The following is a 15,585-nucleotide window of genomic DNA, read 5'->3' on the forward strand; positions in this document are numbered from 1 at the left end:
AGTTCTGTTTTGAAATTGTAACAGCTAGGGAAAAAAAAATATTATCTTAAGATGTCGAGAGTTAATAAAGGAAAGTATGATTTCACTGAAAATTTACAATTTCAACTTGTATTCGAAATACGATGATCCATAGTCACTTTTTTGCGCACCATATACATAAAGAAGTACAGTAATTAGCAAGTGGCAATGAATTTATAGCAATTTTGTTTTATCAAAGTACAACTGGTATTGTTCTTGTTTTTTTTTACCGAAATCTCTTATTCCATTGTTATGTTCCATGTGAAAAATGTTGAATCTAAGATCTGACATTTTTTGTCTCCATCGTTGTTACAGGCGTGTTCTACTAGGCGCCGTTCTCTTTTAGAATGTTAACTTGCACTTCGAGCATCGCTGTTTTATAGTGGCGCCTTTCTCTTGGCTATCAAAAAAAGTCTAGTAAAACCGCGCGCCACTCTCGTCAACGACATCGCTGTTACATTATTCTTATCGTGCCAACATTCTAATAACTTTTCATTGAAATCTTGCCATAAAAGATCTAAGATTCGACAATACAAGTATTTGCTTGATTCATACCACATTCGAATAAACTTCGGATCATTATGGTATACTGATTACAGTTAAATGTCGCACACGTGTTGTTTTGGTTACTTGTGGGGGTGAAAGCATTCATTTTCCTTTGAACATAAATTATAAACTGTCATTGGATTGATTATTAAAATAATCAAAGTTATAATCCATGTTAGCCTGCTGATATATTTTTTTGAATACATTATTGTTTACCCGGTTGCCATATCATAGGCGTTCTGCTAAATGTCACTGTAAATCATAATTCCTGTGAATCTTCGTATCAAAATTATTTTTACATGTTATTTGACATTTGGGGTAAAAAGTTACTGTATTCTGTAATAAGAAGTGAATGTGTTTCTGGAATAAGGAAGAAGGCGTGAATAAAAAAGATAGTTTAAAAAAAGACATTTATCAATTTCAAATGATAAATCTGCCTGATAATGAAAAATTGCAAATTATTCAAACTTAATATTCAATTTACGTAAAAATCGTGCTATTCTTATTCTATTATTCATTTCTATACTCTGGAGTCATGTGATTTTTCATAAAAATTAATTAATGGATGGTTAAAAAGTTTGACCAGAATTTGTTGAACTATAAAAAGTTATCGAGAATTATCATTGGAAATTATCATTATTCTAGATATTTAATTATTCATTATAAAAATAACATGATCATGATTGTAAAATTTTTAAATGACGTTTGCAAGATTTTGGCAAAAAGATACGATGAATAAAAAAAAACTGAAGATTCTCATTAATGTAACCGGAAGTAGCTTAATGATTCTCTTAACGAGCTGAAGCTTTACTGTTAACGGTGTGAAGGCTATCATTAATTTACTTGGTTCTCCCGTGATCTATGATCATCAGCATTTTAATTTAAAGTAAAAGTCGATTGTTAGACTTAGTTTTTCCAGCTACGGAACAAACAGCTACTATCCTTACGACGTGACATTGATCTTGATTTGATCGATTTGCTCAAGAGTGATTTGGCGAGTGAGCGATGATGTTTTTGGAGCAGAACCACTCTCCTCCTTTCAGCGAAAGTAAGAGGAGAAAGACCATCAAATAAGTAACGATTTAACTTTTGCTTTTCAGTCTAACTGGTTTTTCGCTATTTTTATTGCAAGTGGCCTGAATCGAAAGAACATAATATCTGATCCGATCTAATCGATCAAAAATCTTAAATATAATTATATTTATTATACACTGATTGTGAGTCGCATATGTATACCTGTTGTTATAAATATATAGGGTGTAACGTTAAAAATGTTACAGGCTAATATTTCGAAAATTATGATAAACAAAGATTCGTTTGTTATTGCGTTTCATTCAGTATTAGGGAGAATTTTAATCTTTTGCATAATTACATGATTAAACTTAATCTCTAAAAAAAATCTAAAAAAAAAGCAAAATATTTATTACGAAAATGCGTTACATACAATATGAGATAAACGTGGATATCCTATATAATTTTCAATCGATACATTATTTTGAAAATTTTTTCAAATAAAAATTATTCAGTTTCATGTTAATTCTCAAATCATATATTAAAAACTTTCCTTTTTTCATTAAAATTTGAAAGGTAATCTTATATCTGTCGATAGAGATTAAGTTTAGGTAACAGAACATACCCTGTATATACTTTCAATTTTATATCCTTTATATGTATATATATATATATATAAAAAGTATACTTTATATACTTTAAATTTTTTACCCTGTATGTACTTTCAGAGTAATAGTGGGAAGTATCTACATAATTGAGATACAATCTCGTTTAAGTGGCTGTGCATTTGCCGTGTGGAAAATGATTGCATACTTACTGACTTCCGTTTTACGCTTCGGTTACGTAATTTATTTTACATTAAATAAAGTAAATTATATGCGTTGATTGAGAATTTGAAAAATTTTTTTGACTTTGAAGATTGATTAAATAATGTATATTATGCATTTCACTTATGTATACTTGTCCAAAATGCGGATTTCCTTGTGCTTCATTTCTTCTGGAAATCGTTTAAATGAAACCATTCAGTAAGAGTAAGAGTAAGAGAGACTTTAATTGCTAATGCATGAAAGCTATTATAGTTTATAATAAGGAAAAGAGGAAGGTATAGTTGTACCTTAGGAATGTGGATATTCGCAACATGATAATAATAATAAAAGTAAATTAAGGTGTACATGTCCTATCATTATGTTTAAAAAAATAATAATTACGAAGACAAAGTCAAATTTCACAAATAATTAACAGCTTATATGGCAATTATATATATTTCATTTTAATGCACTTGTCTTGCCTGGAATTGAATTAATATGCAAAATGGAGAAATTTGGTCCATAGGTGGAGAATATCATGGATCAAAATTTCTCTCGCAGATAGTGGATTTCGTTAAAGATTTCGAATTTCGAACTACTCTTATACTTTTATTTATTATTTTTTATAAGAAACTTTTCACCACTAGTGGTCTATATAGTAAACGCACTTTGTCTTGTGACGCGTAACAGCACGTGACGCGTATAAGCAATGTGAATTACAATTATTTCAAAGTTGTATTTGTAGTAAATATTGTAACAATGTAAAGTATATATAATGCCACGATTATTTGGTTATACTAAATTTTCAAAAGCTATTGGACTAATAAATCATTCGTAAGTCATAAGTAATCCCTGACAGAAAATTTTGTGATTTGTTATGGGAGAAAATACAATTTAACGAATAAACGAACGAGTGACAAAACAGTGATTCGATACACAATAAATATTGGGTTTCAACTAACGATATCGTATATCAGAAAGAAAAATGAAATGGTTGACAGTACACACGTCCTTTCGCCATTCTCCTCCAACCGAATATCTCTTATTTTCTGTCACTAACGAAAGGAGAAATGACAATTCCATTGAAAATCCATTCCCAAGAGTCGTTCACATATACAATCTCTAAAGTACCTTTTTCGATTAGCTATTGCAACACGTAACAAGCATCTTGTATGAACTTTCACGAGTAATTGTAAGATAATCCAATAAAAAATAAATAAATTCGTCTTACAATTTTTTTTAAGTTAAAACATAGAATATCAAAATTCTCCTTACATTTCTTTGACTCTGAATCTATTTGATACCTACGAGGCGAAGTGCCATTAAGATTAAATAACTGTACACGATTTTGAATGAAAGGTGAAACTGAAAGTAATCGAAGTGTCTTTTATCATTGGTTTCAGGGCATCCAATACCGACATCTCTGGGAGAACGTTTCCATACAGTCGAAGAGGAACAAGGAGTCTGTAATATATACAATATACACCCCGGATAACGCTGGCGAAGCAGTAACTAAATAGGACCTTTCTTTGAGGTTCGAGCGCGAAGTGAGTCGGGCGTCGAACTCGAAGGCAAGAAAAAAGAGAAGACTCGCGAATGTAAGTGAGTTGGAAAGAGAGTGCTTTCTTCGGGAATCATGGTGAAGGTCCTCGTATATAAGCTACAGGCCGCTCTACAATTGTCAGTGTAGTTCTTCTCACTGGAAACACCAACTCAATTAAACGAGAAAACATGTTTCGATTCGTAAGTTTTCCGTCGAGAGATACAGTGACCCGCATAACGTATCTTGATAATCAAAGTGACCTTATATCCCGGAAATATCAAAAGTCCCTGACAGTGAATTTCAATGGAGACCAAAAATCGCTTATATATTCATTCGTTTGATATCAATCGTTTTGATATTCATTTGTTGCATAAAAATTTTATGTATCGTTGACATAGGGAATTCTTTTTTGTTTTTAGACATTTTTAGATCAATCCAAGTTTTTAATCGAAGTTGACCTTTTTATAATATATTATTGTTATTCGATTATTATAATAACATTAGTATTATTGTGTAGTAGAGTATCGTTAAATGCCAGTCAAAATTTTTTGATATTTCAAGAAGTCTACGGTATTTTGGGTCGAGAGAAATTTTCTATCAATAAAGCATAATTTTGGATTTACACAAAATAAAAGTATCTCTATGACTGATTGCAGTTAATACTAGCGGTGACTCTAGTCATGACGAGGGCCTCTTACTCGTCATACGGCGGAGGTCACGAACTTTCGATACAACCGAAATTGTTATCCCAGTCGGTACATTTGCAAGAAGTTCCCACGAAGGTGATCAAGGTTACAAAGACGGTGGCGATCAAAGTTCCAGTGCCTTACCCGGTGAAGGTAAGCCTTCAAAAAAAAAAACATATAAGAAACATTGATCGTAACGTAATATAAGATAATTGAGCTTAATCGGCCATAATTTACAATGATTGGTGACAAGTCCGATAATCGACATTTACGCGTGAGTCAGAATCAATCTGATTAATTCATCTTTAAAAGTTTTCACGCATCATCGTTTCTCTGCCGACAGGTTCCACACCACATTCCCGTTCCTGTGCCTGTGAACCATCCTGTGGCAGTTCCAGTTCCGCAGATAGTGAAAGTTCCTCATCACGTGCCGTTCGAAGTCTCTAAGCCGTTTCCAGTGGAACTCCCCCAGCAGGTTCCCGTCTTGGTCTCCAAGCCGGTTCCGGTGCCTCGGCCGGTCGCAGTTCCTCATCCTGTTGCCATCAACAGGCCAGTGTTCTACCCGGTACCACACCCTATTCCCTACCCTCAACATAGCGAATCGACCGGATATGGGGGCGGATATGGAGGTGGTGCCGACAACAGCGGCTACGAAGCTCAGTCCTACAACACTTACTCTGTTGAGTCTCAGGGACCTCATGCCAGTCATGAACAGTCTAATGCTGGTTACGGTCAGTCTGAACATGACCACTTCCAGGCATCCCAACCAGATTACACGGCCCAGCACTAAAATTGGAGTTTGCTCAATCATCCAAGCTGGAACAAGTCGATACCTTCACCTCCCATCTTCATCCTCATCCTGATACTTTCCTTCTCCTTTCTACGTCCTGTACACAGGGTGTCCCAAAATTACCTAACCAACGGGGTATCGCGGTGTTCGGGAGGCACCACTGATCACGAAAATGACCTTCCTTTTGTCCGGAAGGTCATAGTTTTTAAATGGGAGCAGGTCAAAGTTGACCAATCAGAGGGAGGCGTCAACAGAAACGTAGGTACCTGCGAACTCTGAGTTTTCTTCCCTCGCTTTTGTTTCTCGGTGGCTTTGGGCAGGATGACGTCAGCCGAAGACATGCCTATGGGAAACAAGAAACAAGCTACAAGCGGGTGCCTCCCGAACACCGCCATTCCCCGTTGGTAGGGTAATTCTGGGACACCCTGTATAGAGATTGATCGACCCACGACCGAGTCACCATTGAGTTTTTGTTTGTAACATATCGTTGATGTCTTTGGGGACCTTGTTTTATATGTTGTTTTTTTTTTATAATAAAATCTTTCACTTTCGAAATTGGAGTTCTTTTCTTATTTTGTGTTTAACGTACTCCTCTACGTAGAGATCGATACAAGTCAAGCAGAACGATCGTAAGACTTCTTATCAATGTTGTGATATAGAGATCAAAATCTGCCAATGCTACTAGAAGGTTGTTTTTACCGAAACTGTTAGTAGTGAAGAAATAAATTCTTTCGCTTTCTAAGGTTAGTTTCGGTACTTTATATCGGGTATTACGTGGACCGAATGATTTGTCTAGAAAAGTCCGAATGAATGATCTGTCGTAGGTCGCCTATTGACCAACGGCTTTGCTAAAATTATTAGAGTCAAGGAACTGGAGTATGGCACTGTTACTTGCTGTAATAAGAGATTACAAGTAGAAAGTGATAGAAAGACGATACTATTGTATTTTTGTGATATCCGACTTGTAACAAGACTCCTGTCAGTAGTTCGGATGACCATTTAAATATTAGGTATCTATTTGATACATTTATGCTGACATTTTCTTCAATACTTTCGAAACAATTTCTTGTAAAGTGTCCAATTTTAATGTCCGATGAAGATATGGTGTGAGGAATTCTAAAAAGATTTATCGGTAACTCTGTTGGCTCTTATACCAATTGTAATTGGAATTGTAATTATTGGAAAAAAAATATTTTTTCACTCGCAACAAAATCGATATACGAGGCGTTCGTAGGACAAAGCGATTAACTCCATTCTCAGATTATTTTATTTTTAGTACCGAAGCACTTGCTCCATGCTTAACTTTTTATATTTAAAATAAGTTTCAACTTTTTCTTGTGTTAATCGATTTGGCAAATGAGCAGCTCATATATAGTAAACATTGTTCTAGAATAATTCTTTTGAATTTTTTACCTTGAATCTTTTTAGAAATTCAATAATTTTCCAAATTTTAATTCATAATCAACATTAATAAATATCACGGACAGATTAGATGAAAATATTTTTATTGCACCACAAAGGCGTACCCCTGTGAAGTCTCGAAAGTAGTATACAAAGATGAGAAAAATTATAGTAGTACAAAATATAAATCTCCATAGAAAAAATGTAGGTACCGAGTAGATTTCGATATTGAGTAAAATGCCTATGAAAGGTTGAACACTTGTTGACGGTACTTGAGGCCGTTAAAGAGCAAACTTCGTTGTCTATATAGTCCTTTTCCAAAGGAGAGGATAACGGTGTTGTAGTTCAATTAAATCCCGTAGTTAGTGATAGATCGCAACCTCACCAAGTCCCTCCACGTAGCATGTAGTTTATAGAGACTCGGACAGATGGCGCCATCGTAGAATTGAATAGAACAGTCACCGTCTACGAATGCTCCCGGCTTCTTCGAGGGATAGTCCATTTACCATCCGCCATAGCCGTAGCCAGAAACAAGACCGCTGCCGTATTTCTCAACGACAATGGGTTGATGAACAGCAACGGGAACGTGCTTGACGACGGGGACAGGGTAGGGCTGGGGAACCTTGACAGGGTAAGGAGCAGGTACGGCAACTCTGACGGGTACATTTACGGGAACTGGGTAAGGGCGGTCAACAGGAACAGGCACGTGTTTGGTAACCTCAACGGGGTATGGCTTAGGTACATGAACTGGGTACGGACGATCGACTGGTACTGCGTATGGGACCTAATAACATAAAGAATAAAAATATTAAATATTATTTGATCACTAAATGTCAATTTTGTACGATTAAATTTAATCTTATTAATACTTTTCGATATTTGCTGCGATTGTCGCGGCAATGGGTTGTGGGAATTCTGTGACATTCAACGTGACGTGAATATGAACATTCGAAGGATGAAGAGCTCTAAGCTCCACTCTCCTTGTGATTGGTTAGCGAAGCTACAGTGGATGCAGTATCGAAAATAATATGCGATTACTAGAGCGTGATCAAGGAAACAAGGTCTCTTCATTCGTTCTATTCGTGGAAGCTGCTTGGATCGAAACCTTGTGCTAAATATTCTTGCGTTATTTGCGACAATTTAATTAATTCTGAATGCGTTGAAATTTCTCGAGTTGACATGTAAATTGTTCTTTGCGCAAAAAATGTTTCGTTACTAGTAATTATCGCGTGGGATGTTTCTTTGTTTTGAATATAAACAGCTACACCGTATAGTCGAATATATATGGGTTTAAAAATATTGTTTGACTATGAATTGTTCGACAGACAATTAACTAGTTTTTGATTTAATTTTTAGTTGGATTATCGTCAGTTAATACAAACCTTGACAGGAACTGCGATGTGTCTCTCAACAGGTACGGGAACCGGATGTGGCACAGGCACTGCTACTTCGTTGGTCACTACGGTGGAGACTCCATGGTTGAGTCCAACAGATGGAAGTGCTGAGTAGCTAGTAAGTCCATCGATTCCAAATCCAGAATTCAGACCAAGTCCCGAATATCCATAATTGTAACCATATCCCAGACCCAAATTACTTCTCTTCTCTTTCTTAGCATCGATTGGTTTATTATCCTTTTTCACTTCTTCGGCGACAGCCAAAGCCACAAGGGCGAAACAGATGACGATCTAAAAATTGTTAAAGATTTCATTTATTTTGCTCACGTTATACTGAAATTTCTTTTGTCATGAAAAGTCCAAGAACCATTACAAGTTTTAACGCAAAACAAATATTTAAATTTTATTTACAACTAAGGAAGATTCATTTAATCGACTATTCTGCATTTATGCCTTTTGAAAAAAATTATATGCAGTCCAGCCTTACAGTTTATCTGCGTACGTGACATCGTAATTTTTATGGTAAGCTTAAAAATTCGCGATGCAAGAGATACACTGTATTTATGTAATTTGTAATTTTTACCTTAGCGTTCATGTTGCTGTGCTTGTCTTGTTTGCAACTGGAGACTATCGGGAAGACCTCTTCTTTTATACGGTTGGAAACCCTCCAGAGGTGGAGGGTCTCGTGGGGCCTGAATACACAAGGACCGAAATCCACACATGCGAAGCTTCTCGTTTCTTGCGCAACGGACGACCACACTTACACTTTGCAACGAAATTCGCAGCATTTCGTATCGAGATTGTAGATCTGACCATTAATTATCCAATTGGCTCGTTCCTTTACGTAGTACTACGGTCCCGTACTTGTTTCCGGAAAACGGCACGTGGTCAAGGATCCTCAATTTAAACATTTCTTTCTTTTTTTTCGGATCTTTCAGAATTTCTCTTGGCTAAACCACACCGTGTCCGTACATTTAAGTACACCTTACTTCTACTGGATGCAATTGCACCTTGCTGTTTTCGAAGCCAAGTGCATACACGCATTAAGGAATGCAAGAGTAATTTCGAACCTTCAAAAAAAGGAATGGGAGAAATAAACAGCTTGTAGAAACTTTCGTAATTTGAAGATGAAGGATAAGTCGGATTTTTAAAATTCTTAATTAATAATTTATATCATTTGCGAATTCTATTTTTGACATGTACAATTTTGATCTTTTTTAGTTACTATTTTTAATCTTTGCTTCTGACGTTACTCCAGTAAAATTCCTGAATTTCAATTTATCACCTATATCATCCTTCTCAATGGGCTATGCGATGCTTGGGGCAATTTTATAAAAAATACATTAGCCCAACTTAAACGAGTTGGCCGCCATTAAGGTAGCGCATTTACGCTCTTTATCGACAATTTGTAATTTTATGTAGCGAAAGTACCTAATAAAGATTATACAGAATATTTTCTCTCATACTTTAGCCGTTCGACGAATGGCTGCTGATTACGCATTACGTGTGATATTAATAAGTAAATATGTTGTAAATATCAGAACTACAGGATCGGCATGTACTTTGGTTACTACAAGATTCATATGTGAACGCAATTAAAATTTTAAGATGCTCTTTGAAAATTCAGTCGGTATTAACTAACAATATTAATGCTACCTAATATTCTGCTTTACGAAACTGTCGAGCTGCATTACGAAACAGTAATCTATAACAATTAATGAGCGACTTTTCGATTGGAAATTTTATGAGAATCCAATTTTGTACGCATTACGTGCTAAAATTTTTCTTTTTCATTTCGCAATCGAAGAGTGCAAAAATCGTTTCTTGTATTGCGATCTTGAAGCAGCTGGTGAATGTAGGCTGCATTTCCGAGGTCACAAACGTATGATTAAATGAATATTTGTATGCTACTTTTTTAACATATTGCCGATTCTGAGGAAAAAAGAATCGCCCTCTATGTCTGCGAAATTTATATAAAGAAATCTAAATATTACAAGACACGCAATTTCGATGAATGTTTGTATCATTAAGGAAACATTTTTATGCGAAATACTGAGACCATTCCAGACATTGGAAGTTAAATACATAAACAGGTTTTCAGATGAAACTGGAAAAATTGAAGATCTGCAAATAATAGGTATTATCTCATTCACATTTGGGAATTGAGATATCTGACGTATATAATTCAATCCACTTGGAGGTTAGTTCAATATTTTTTTTATGTAGATACCTACATATAACTCGCGTTAGACGTATATGGCATTTTTCAATGTCAAGCTTACGTAATTTTCAAATTTGATGCAACAGACCTACGCAAATTTTACTATCTCATCTATATTCCGTAAATAAAACCTTATTATGAATTTTAACTGCTTGGTTCAACTATTTATCATTAATTTTATGTGGAAATACCGATTCTGTACCGACAAAAAATACATTAGGTTTGATCCAGGATAAATAAATTAGTTTATGAGAAACAGGATTAGCAGATGACGAAAATGATCGGTATTTTTAAGCATTACTGATTCTACTAAAATTTTATTAAATACCATTATTTGCATAAAGATTTGCATGAAAAGTGTTTCAGGTAGGAACAGTCTCACGGACGAATTAAAAGACTAAATGAAAACAACAAAAATTTGAAATAACATCTGTATCTATAATTCTCATATTAATAGAGAATAAATGGCTAAGCTATATCAGCATCCGGAATATTCAAGATCGACATAATTTTTCGGACGCGATAAGTTGTTTCGGAAAGTACAGTCATACTTCTGGTAAGAAAGTACGCGAAAGTACAGAGTTTCGGATTTATGATCTGGTTCGTTATGAAATAAACGTCTATCAAGCAGACCTACTCGACAGACCACGAATCAACATACAAATTTAAGATTATAGTCCCTGTGCAAATCTGATGGGGAACTCTGTACGGGTATGATGCAAGAGAAAAAAGAAAAGAAGAGCCACCATTTTGACGAAAACTACAATTTCGCAAGAGACGTGTCGATCGTAAATCAAATAAAACTGTCAATTTCGTTTAGCCTACGTTGGGACGCACAAGCCCGATTACCGAGCGTAGATTGGATTACAGGAAGAGACGACGAGAATGGGTTAAAAATTGTATGCATAAATTTCATAAGTCGTAATGGTTTCAACACCGGAAACTAACACGGCTTTTACATGATCTTACCGCCTGGTATATGCCCAACAACAAGATGGACTCACGTATCATTGCGCAATAGAAAAATTTTTTATTGCAAAATGACGAAATTTCATACTCTCCTACCCTCTTATTACCGACGAATCATTGTAATGGAAATTTCTTATTTACCGATGTGTCCGTCTTGCCCGTTCGGCAACCTGCGGAAGAAAGTCGTTTCGATAATGGCGACGCGATGTTGTACGACGGATTCCGAAACCGGATGGCTAAATGGCCAAACGGCCATATTTTTCCACCTGGCACCAACTAGTCGATATTTCACGTGAATTAATACACTGCTAGAAGCAACAGGCCATCATCCTAACATTTAATAGAATATTTTCTGAGATGGAGAATATTAGACATAGAAAAATTATTATCTTAGAATTTAACATATGTTATGCATTATGCATTACCTTGAAAGGTTCATTCCGAGTTTCATTTTAAGAAACAGTTGAAAAATTTGAAAATAGTATCTTCTTTCACGCGAGACTTAAAATCATACGAAACTGGGAGACTCGAAGATCTAGCACGTGGAGGAGCATTTAAAATCGCAGTCAAGGTTCGAACCGCAAATATCACATAGTAAGAATTTCCACATGAGATTTATCCGTAGCGCAATATCAGATAGCACGCCATGCCCTTGTCGCGTATAGGATATGTCGAAACATTTCATTTACACATAATTAGTGTTCTTCCATGAGATTTTACTTTCGAAACGGCGTCGAAGATCTTCGTACGTTAAAGTTTCTTGGGCCTAACGTCACTAATGATCGACCAACGTTATATTCGTACAGTATGAAATTGCCAGTGATACGTGAGACGCCACTCGTCTAAATTCTACCGTGAGATATCAGAAATCGGCACAGAATCAAGTATATAAAAATTACGGTTTTTTTACAAAACGTTACAAAACTGATTTATTTCATGATTTTTAGATACTATGATAAGAAACATATTTTGGTTGGTTTGCTTCACGATGATAGCGATGCTCCGATTGGATGATTTTTTTTCTTTTCTACGATGCTTCATGGTTTTTCTAAAATCCATGTCCGTATCCGTGTCCGTGGCTATGGCTGTGAACAAGAACGGGGTACGGTTCCCTAACGACAACCGGGTGTGGAACTGCGACGGGGACTGGGTGAGGAACCGGTACTGGAACTGGGTGTGGAGCAGGGACCTAAAAAAAATAGTAAGATTTAGAAAATTGTAATAGGACACTTTATATATCGTACTGATTTTAATAATCTTACCTTGACAGGGTAGGGGGCTGGCACAGGTACGGGTACCTTTACGGGTACATTGACAGGGTATGGTCTGTCAACGGGAACATGGACAGTTTGGGTCTTGACCACGGGGTAGGGTTGGGGAACTGGAACAGCAATTGGGACTGCGTGGGGAACTACAACTGGTACCTGAAACATATAGATATCGAATGTAAAACAAGTTTATTGATACTATTGAACTTTTTATGCAATAGTTGATTGATAATTTCTCATGTTGCGACATTCCAAAAAATTGTGACACGATAAGATAACTACTTTGTCATTGCTTTCGGAAGGTTGATTCAATTGGTATCAGCTTCGATCCATGATCTACAGTGACTGCTAGGAGTTAGAATGTCTGTTGAGTTTGCCAATAATTTAACGTGTTTGACTTTTGCTATTATTGCGATAATAATTTAATTAGTTTTGCCTGTACTTGTCATCAAGATTTTTCGATGTCGTTTTATTTACCTTCACTGGAACGTGAACGGGTCTGTCAACAGGGTATGGAACCGGATGTGGCACTGGAACAGCGACAGTTTTTTGGATCGCTATCGTGTGGATGCTTCCATGACTACCTTCGTAGCCTCCACCATGGCCCCCCCAGCCCCCGTAGCCACCATAGCCCAAACCAAACACACCACGCTTCTTTACAATCTTCTCTTCCTCGGCAAATACCAGTGAGATCAGCAGGACGCAGATCTAAAATTAATAGGAATATGTTGATACTCGATTTTCGGTGAATGTATATTTTTTCTTTGACAACATTTTTAAAATTATGAAAGTTTGAAATCTTTTTTTTTTTATAACTGCTTCATATAGTAACCACGTACCAGGACCCTCATGACGGCTGCGTTTCCAATACTTTGAGTACGAGATCTGACTGCTAAATTACACTTGGTCTGATGCATTGAAGTAAAACCACCCTTTATATAGGGAATTGACTTTCATTTGATCTGAACACCCCGCCAATAGGAAGCCAATAGCTGTCCCGTGTGCTATCGCCACACCTCCTATATACTATTTACCCACAGTAGAGCACATAAGATCTATAGTAATATCTATAATGTATCTTATGTTGTATAACATATTAAACGTGAACTGCTGTTCTATATGTTAAATAGTCTATTTACGTAGAAGCTTATCGTATCGTATCGTGGGTCTTAACGAGTTCGCTGACTATTTCTTTTGTGTTTAGGTAGTCGAAGCGGTTAAAACTGTACGGTTATGCTCAATTCCATTCGCAGATTTAATTATGAGACTCGATCCCCGAACCCTTGGGTACAGAATATACGAGGCATATAGAATAGTACTAGGTCTGAATATTCTGTCTTTCTGATTGATGATGTCATTCGTGTGTATTATAGGTTATCGATAATCTTACCATTGGCAATTAATGATTTCGAAATGAAATTTGCCATATTTAATTCTCATCATGAGATGAATAGTAGGAGCGCAACGCGAACGAAGGTATTTATCCAATTAACGATAAACAGTACCTACACCTTAACCAGAAAAAGGCGAACCTGATTTCGCGTAATTATATTCGGTAAAGAATTTTATTTTTGCGATTTATTTTCCTACCGATCGACGTGGCAAGTGTGCCAACTTTTTCTCTTTCGCCAGAATTACGTGAATCGTCCGTACAACCAGAAGCAACGCAATTAGAGCAGCATCGAGGAAACAATAAGGAATGAACAATTTTTTTTTCAAAATTCCCATAACATTTTTTCATTATTATAATCAATTTCGTATCGATACTTAATGATATACCAACTATGCAGCCTAATATTATTTTCTTAAAAATTTTAGCATTCACTTAGCAATAATATTCTCACGCTTTGCGTGTTCTACGTATATCTCATATACATATCGGATCTAATAAGTAATATGATAACAAGTATTGGAGAGTATGAAATAGTATCATTTTTTTTTAACTAGACCATAACTATTGTCGAAATTCAAAAAATGCGACTTAAGCGTATACAATAGGTCATGCGTCGTTAGGATTACAAAATATTGGTAATCTGCATGCCCGTATGAGTCATAAGTGTGAATTCCTCATTTTGGCTCAAGTGAGCGTAATGCTGTTCTGCGAGATTTCACGGTGTTACCGAGTTACGCAATCCGGTTCAAATTCAATTGCCATTATTTTCTTCATCATCTCCCTCCCCAACCCAAATAACAGAACGGCCGAAGAAAAGGGCTGATTGGGACTAAAAAATTTCGTATGTTCCTTAATGAGGTACATTTAACAAAAAACTCCAATGACGCAACCGGATCGGAAACGAATTCGTGAGACCGGAAGTCGCCGAGTGGTCAGCCGCGAGAAAAAATACGACACTTCCTAGTGTGTCGGCTGCATAAACAGTCTTGTTGCTCCATTTCTCACAGCCATCCAGAAGGCAGTTCGAAAGCCGCCCACTGCTGCGACGACTGCGTCATATCATTTCCAGGCCACGTATTACTTCGAATACCCATGAATGACACATGTATAGAATGTAAAAATTCTCGAAAGAGAGATAATTTGAAATTGACAAATTTAGGATTTAATTATAAAAATAAAAAAATTCGAAAATTTCTACAATTCTTTAATACGTTACTCGGAATACGATTTGAGAGATAAATAAAATATATTTCCAACAAAAGTAAAAAATTTTCAAATTCCCAAAATATTCAGTACCGGCGTTAGAGAAGGATCGGAAAGTCTGGCAATTTTTCGCAAATAGTCCCAGCGTCAGTAGCGAGCCAGTGAAAACTATAACGCGGTATCAAGATCCCCCCTTACGTAAGATGAACGCGACTGGATTGCATGGTCGGGCGGGTCCCGGAAAAGACGTGCGTGTGATTAAGTGCGTAAATGTGCGTATATAAAAGTGTGATTACGCGTTCCTTGCCGAAATATGTACTTTCGAGCGAGACCAAG

General features: G+C 36.2%; 3 protein-coding genes across 3 annotated transcripts; 1 reads left to right on the forward strand and 2 right to left on the reverse strand.

Annotated features, from left to right (window-relative positions):
• Positions 1–3,774: 3,774 nt before the first annotated feature.
• LOC107272721 (keratinocyte proline-rich protein) lies at positions 3,775–5,614 on the forward strand. Its single transcript, XM_015750165.2, has 3 exons — positions 3,775–4,124; positions 4,581–4,763; positions 4,954–5,614. Exons 1-3 carry the CDS (start codon positions 4,113–4,115, stop codon positions 5,398–5,400), a joined length of 642 nt encoding a protein of 213 aa, XP_015605651.1. The 5' UTR covers positions 3,775–4,112; the 3' UTR covers positions 5,401–5,614.
• Positions 5,615–6,888: 1,274 nt separating this feature from the next.
• LOC107272723 (BCL-6 corepressor-like protein 1) lies at positions 6,889–8,901 on the reverse strand. The gene is made up of 3 exons (XM_015750167.2): positions 8,779–8,901; positions 8,184–8,486; positions 6,889–7,585 (listed from the first exon to the last, which is right to left on the reverse strand). Exons 1-3 carry the CDS (start codon positions 8,788–8,790, stop codon positions 7,304–7,306), a joined length of 597 nt encoding a protein of 198 aa, XP_015605653.1. The 5' UTR covers positions 8,791–8,901; the 3' UTR covers positions 6,889–7,303.
• A 3,385-nt stretch (positions 8,902–12,286) lies between these two features.
• Positions 12,287–14,107, reverse strand: LOC107272722 (cuticle protein 65). The gene is made up of 4 exons (XM_015750166.2): positions 13,493–14,107; positions 13,131–13,361; positions 12,648–12,809; positions 12,287–12,574 (listed from the first exon to the last, which is right to left on the reverse strand). The coding sequence occupies exons 1-4, from the start codon at positions 13,568–13,570 to the stop codon at positions 12,434–12,436; spliced, it is 612 nt and encodes a 203-aa protein (XP_015605652.1). The 5' UTR covers positions 13,571–14,107; the 3' UTR covers positions 12,287–12,433.
• Positions 14,108–15,585: the final 1,478 nt, after the last annotated feature.

Source organism: Cephus cinctus, unplaced genomic scaffold, assembly GCF_000341935.2.
Source record: "Cephus cinctus unplaced genomic scaffold, Ccin1 Ccin1_scaffold1237, whole genome shotgun sequence".
Lineage (NCBI taxonomy): Eukaryota > Metazoa > Arthropoda > Insecta > Hymenoptera > Cephidae > Cephus > Cephus cinctus.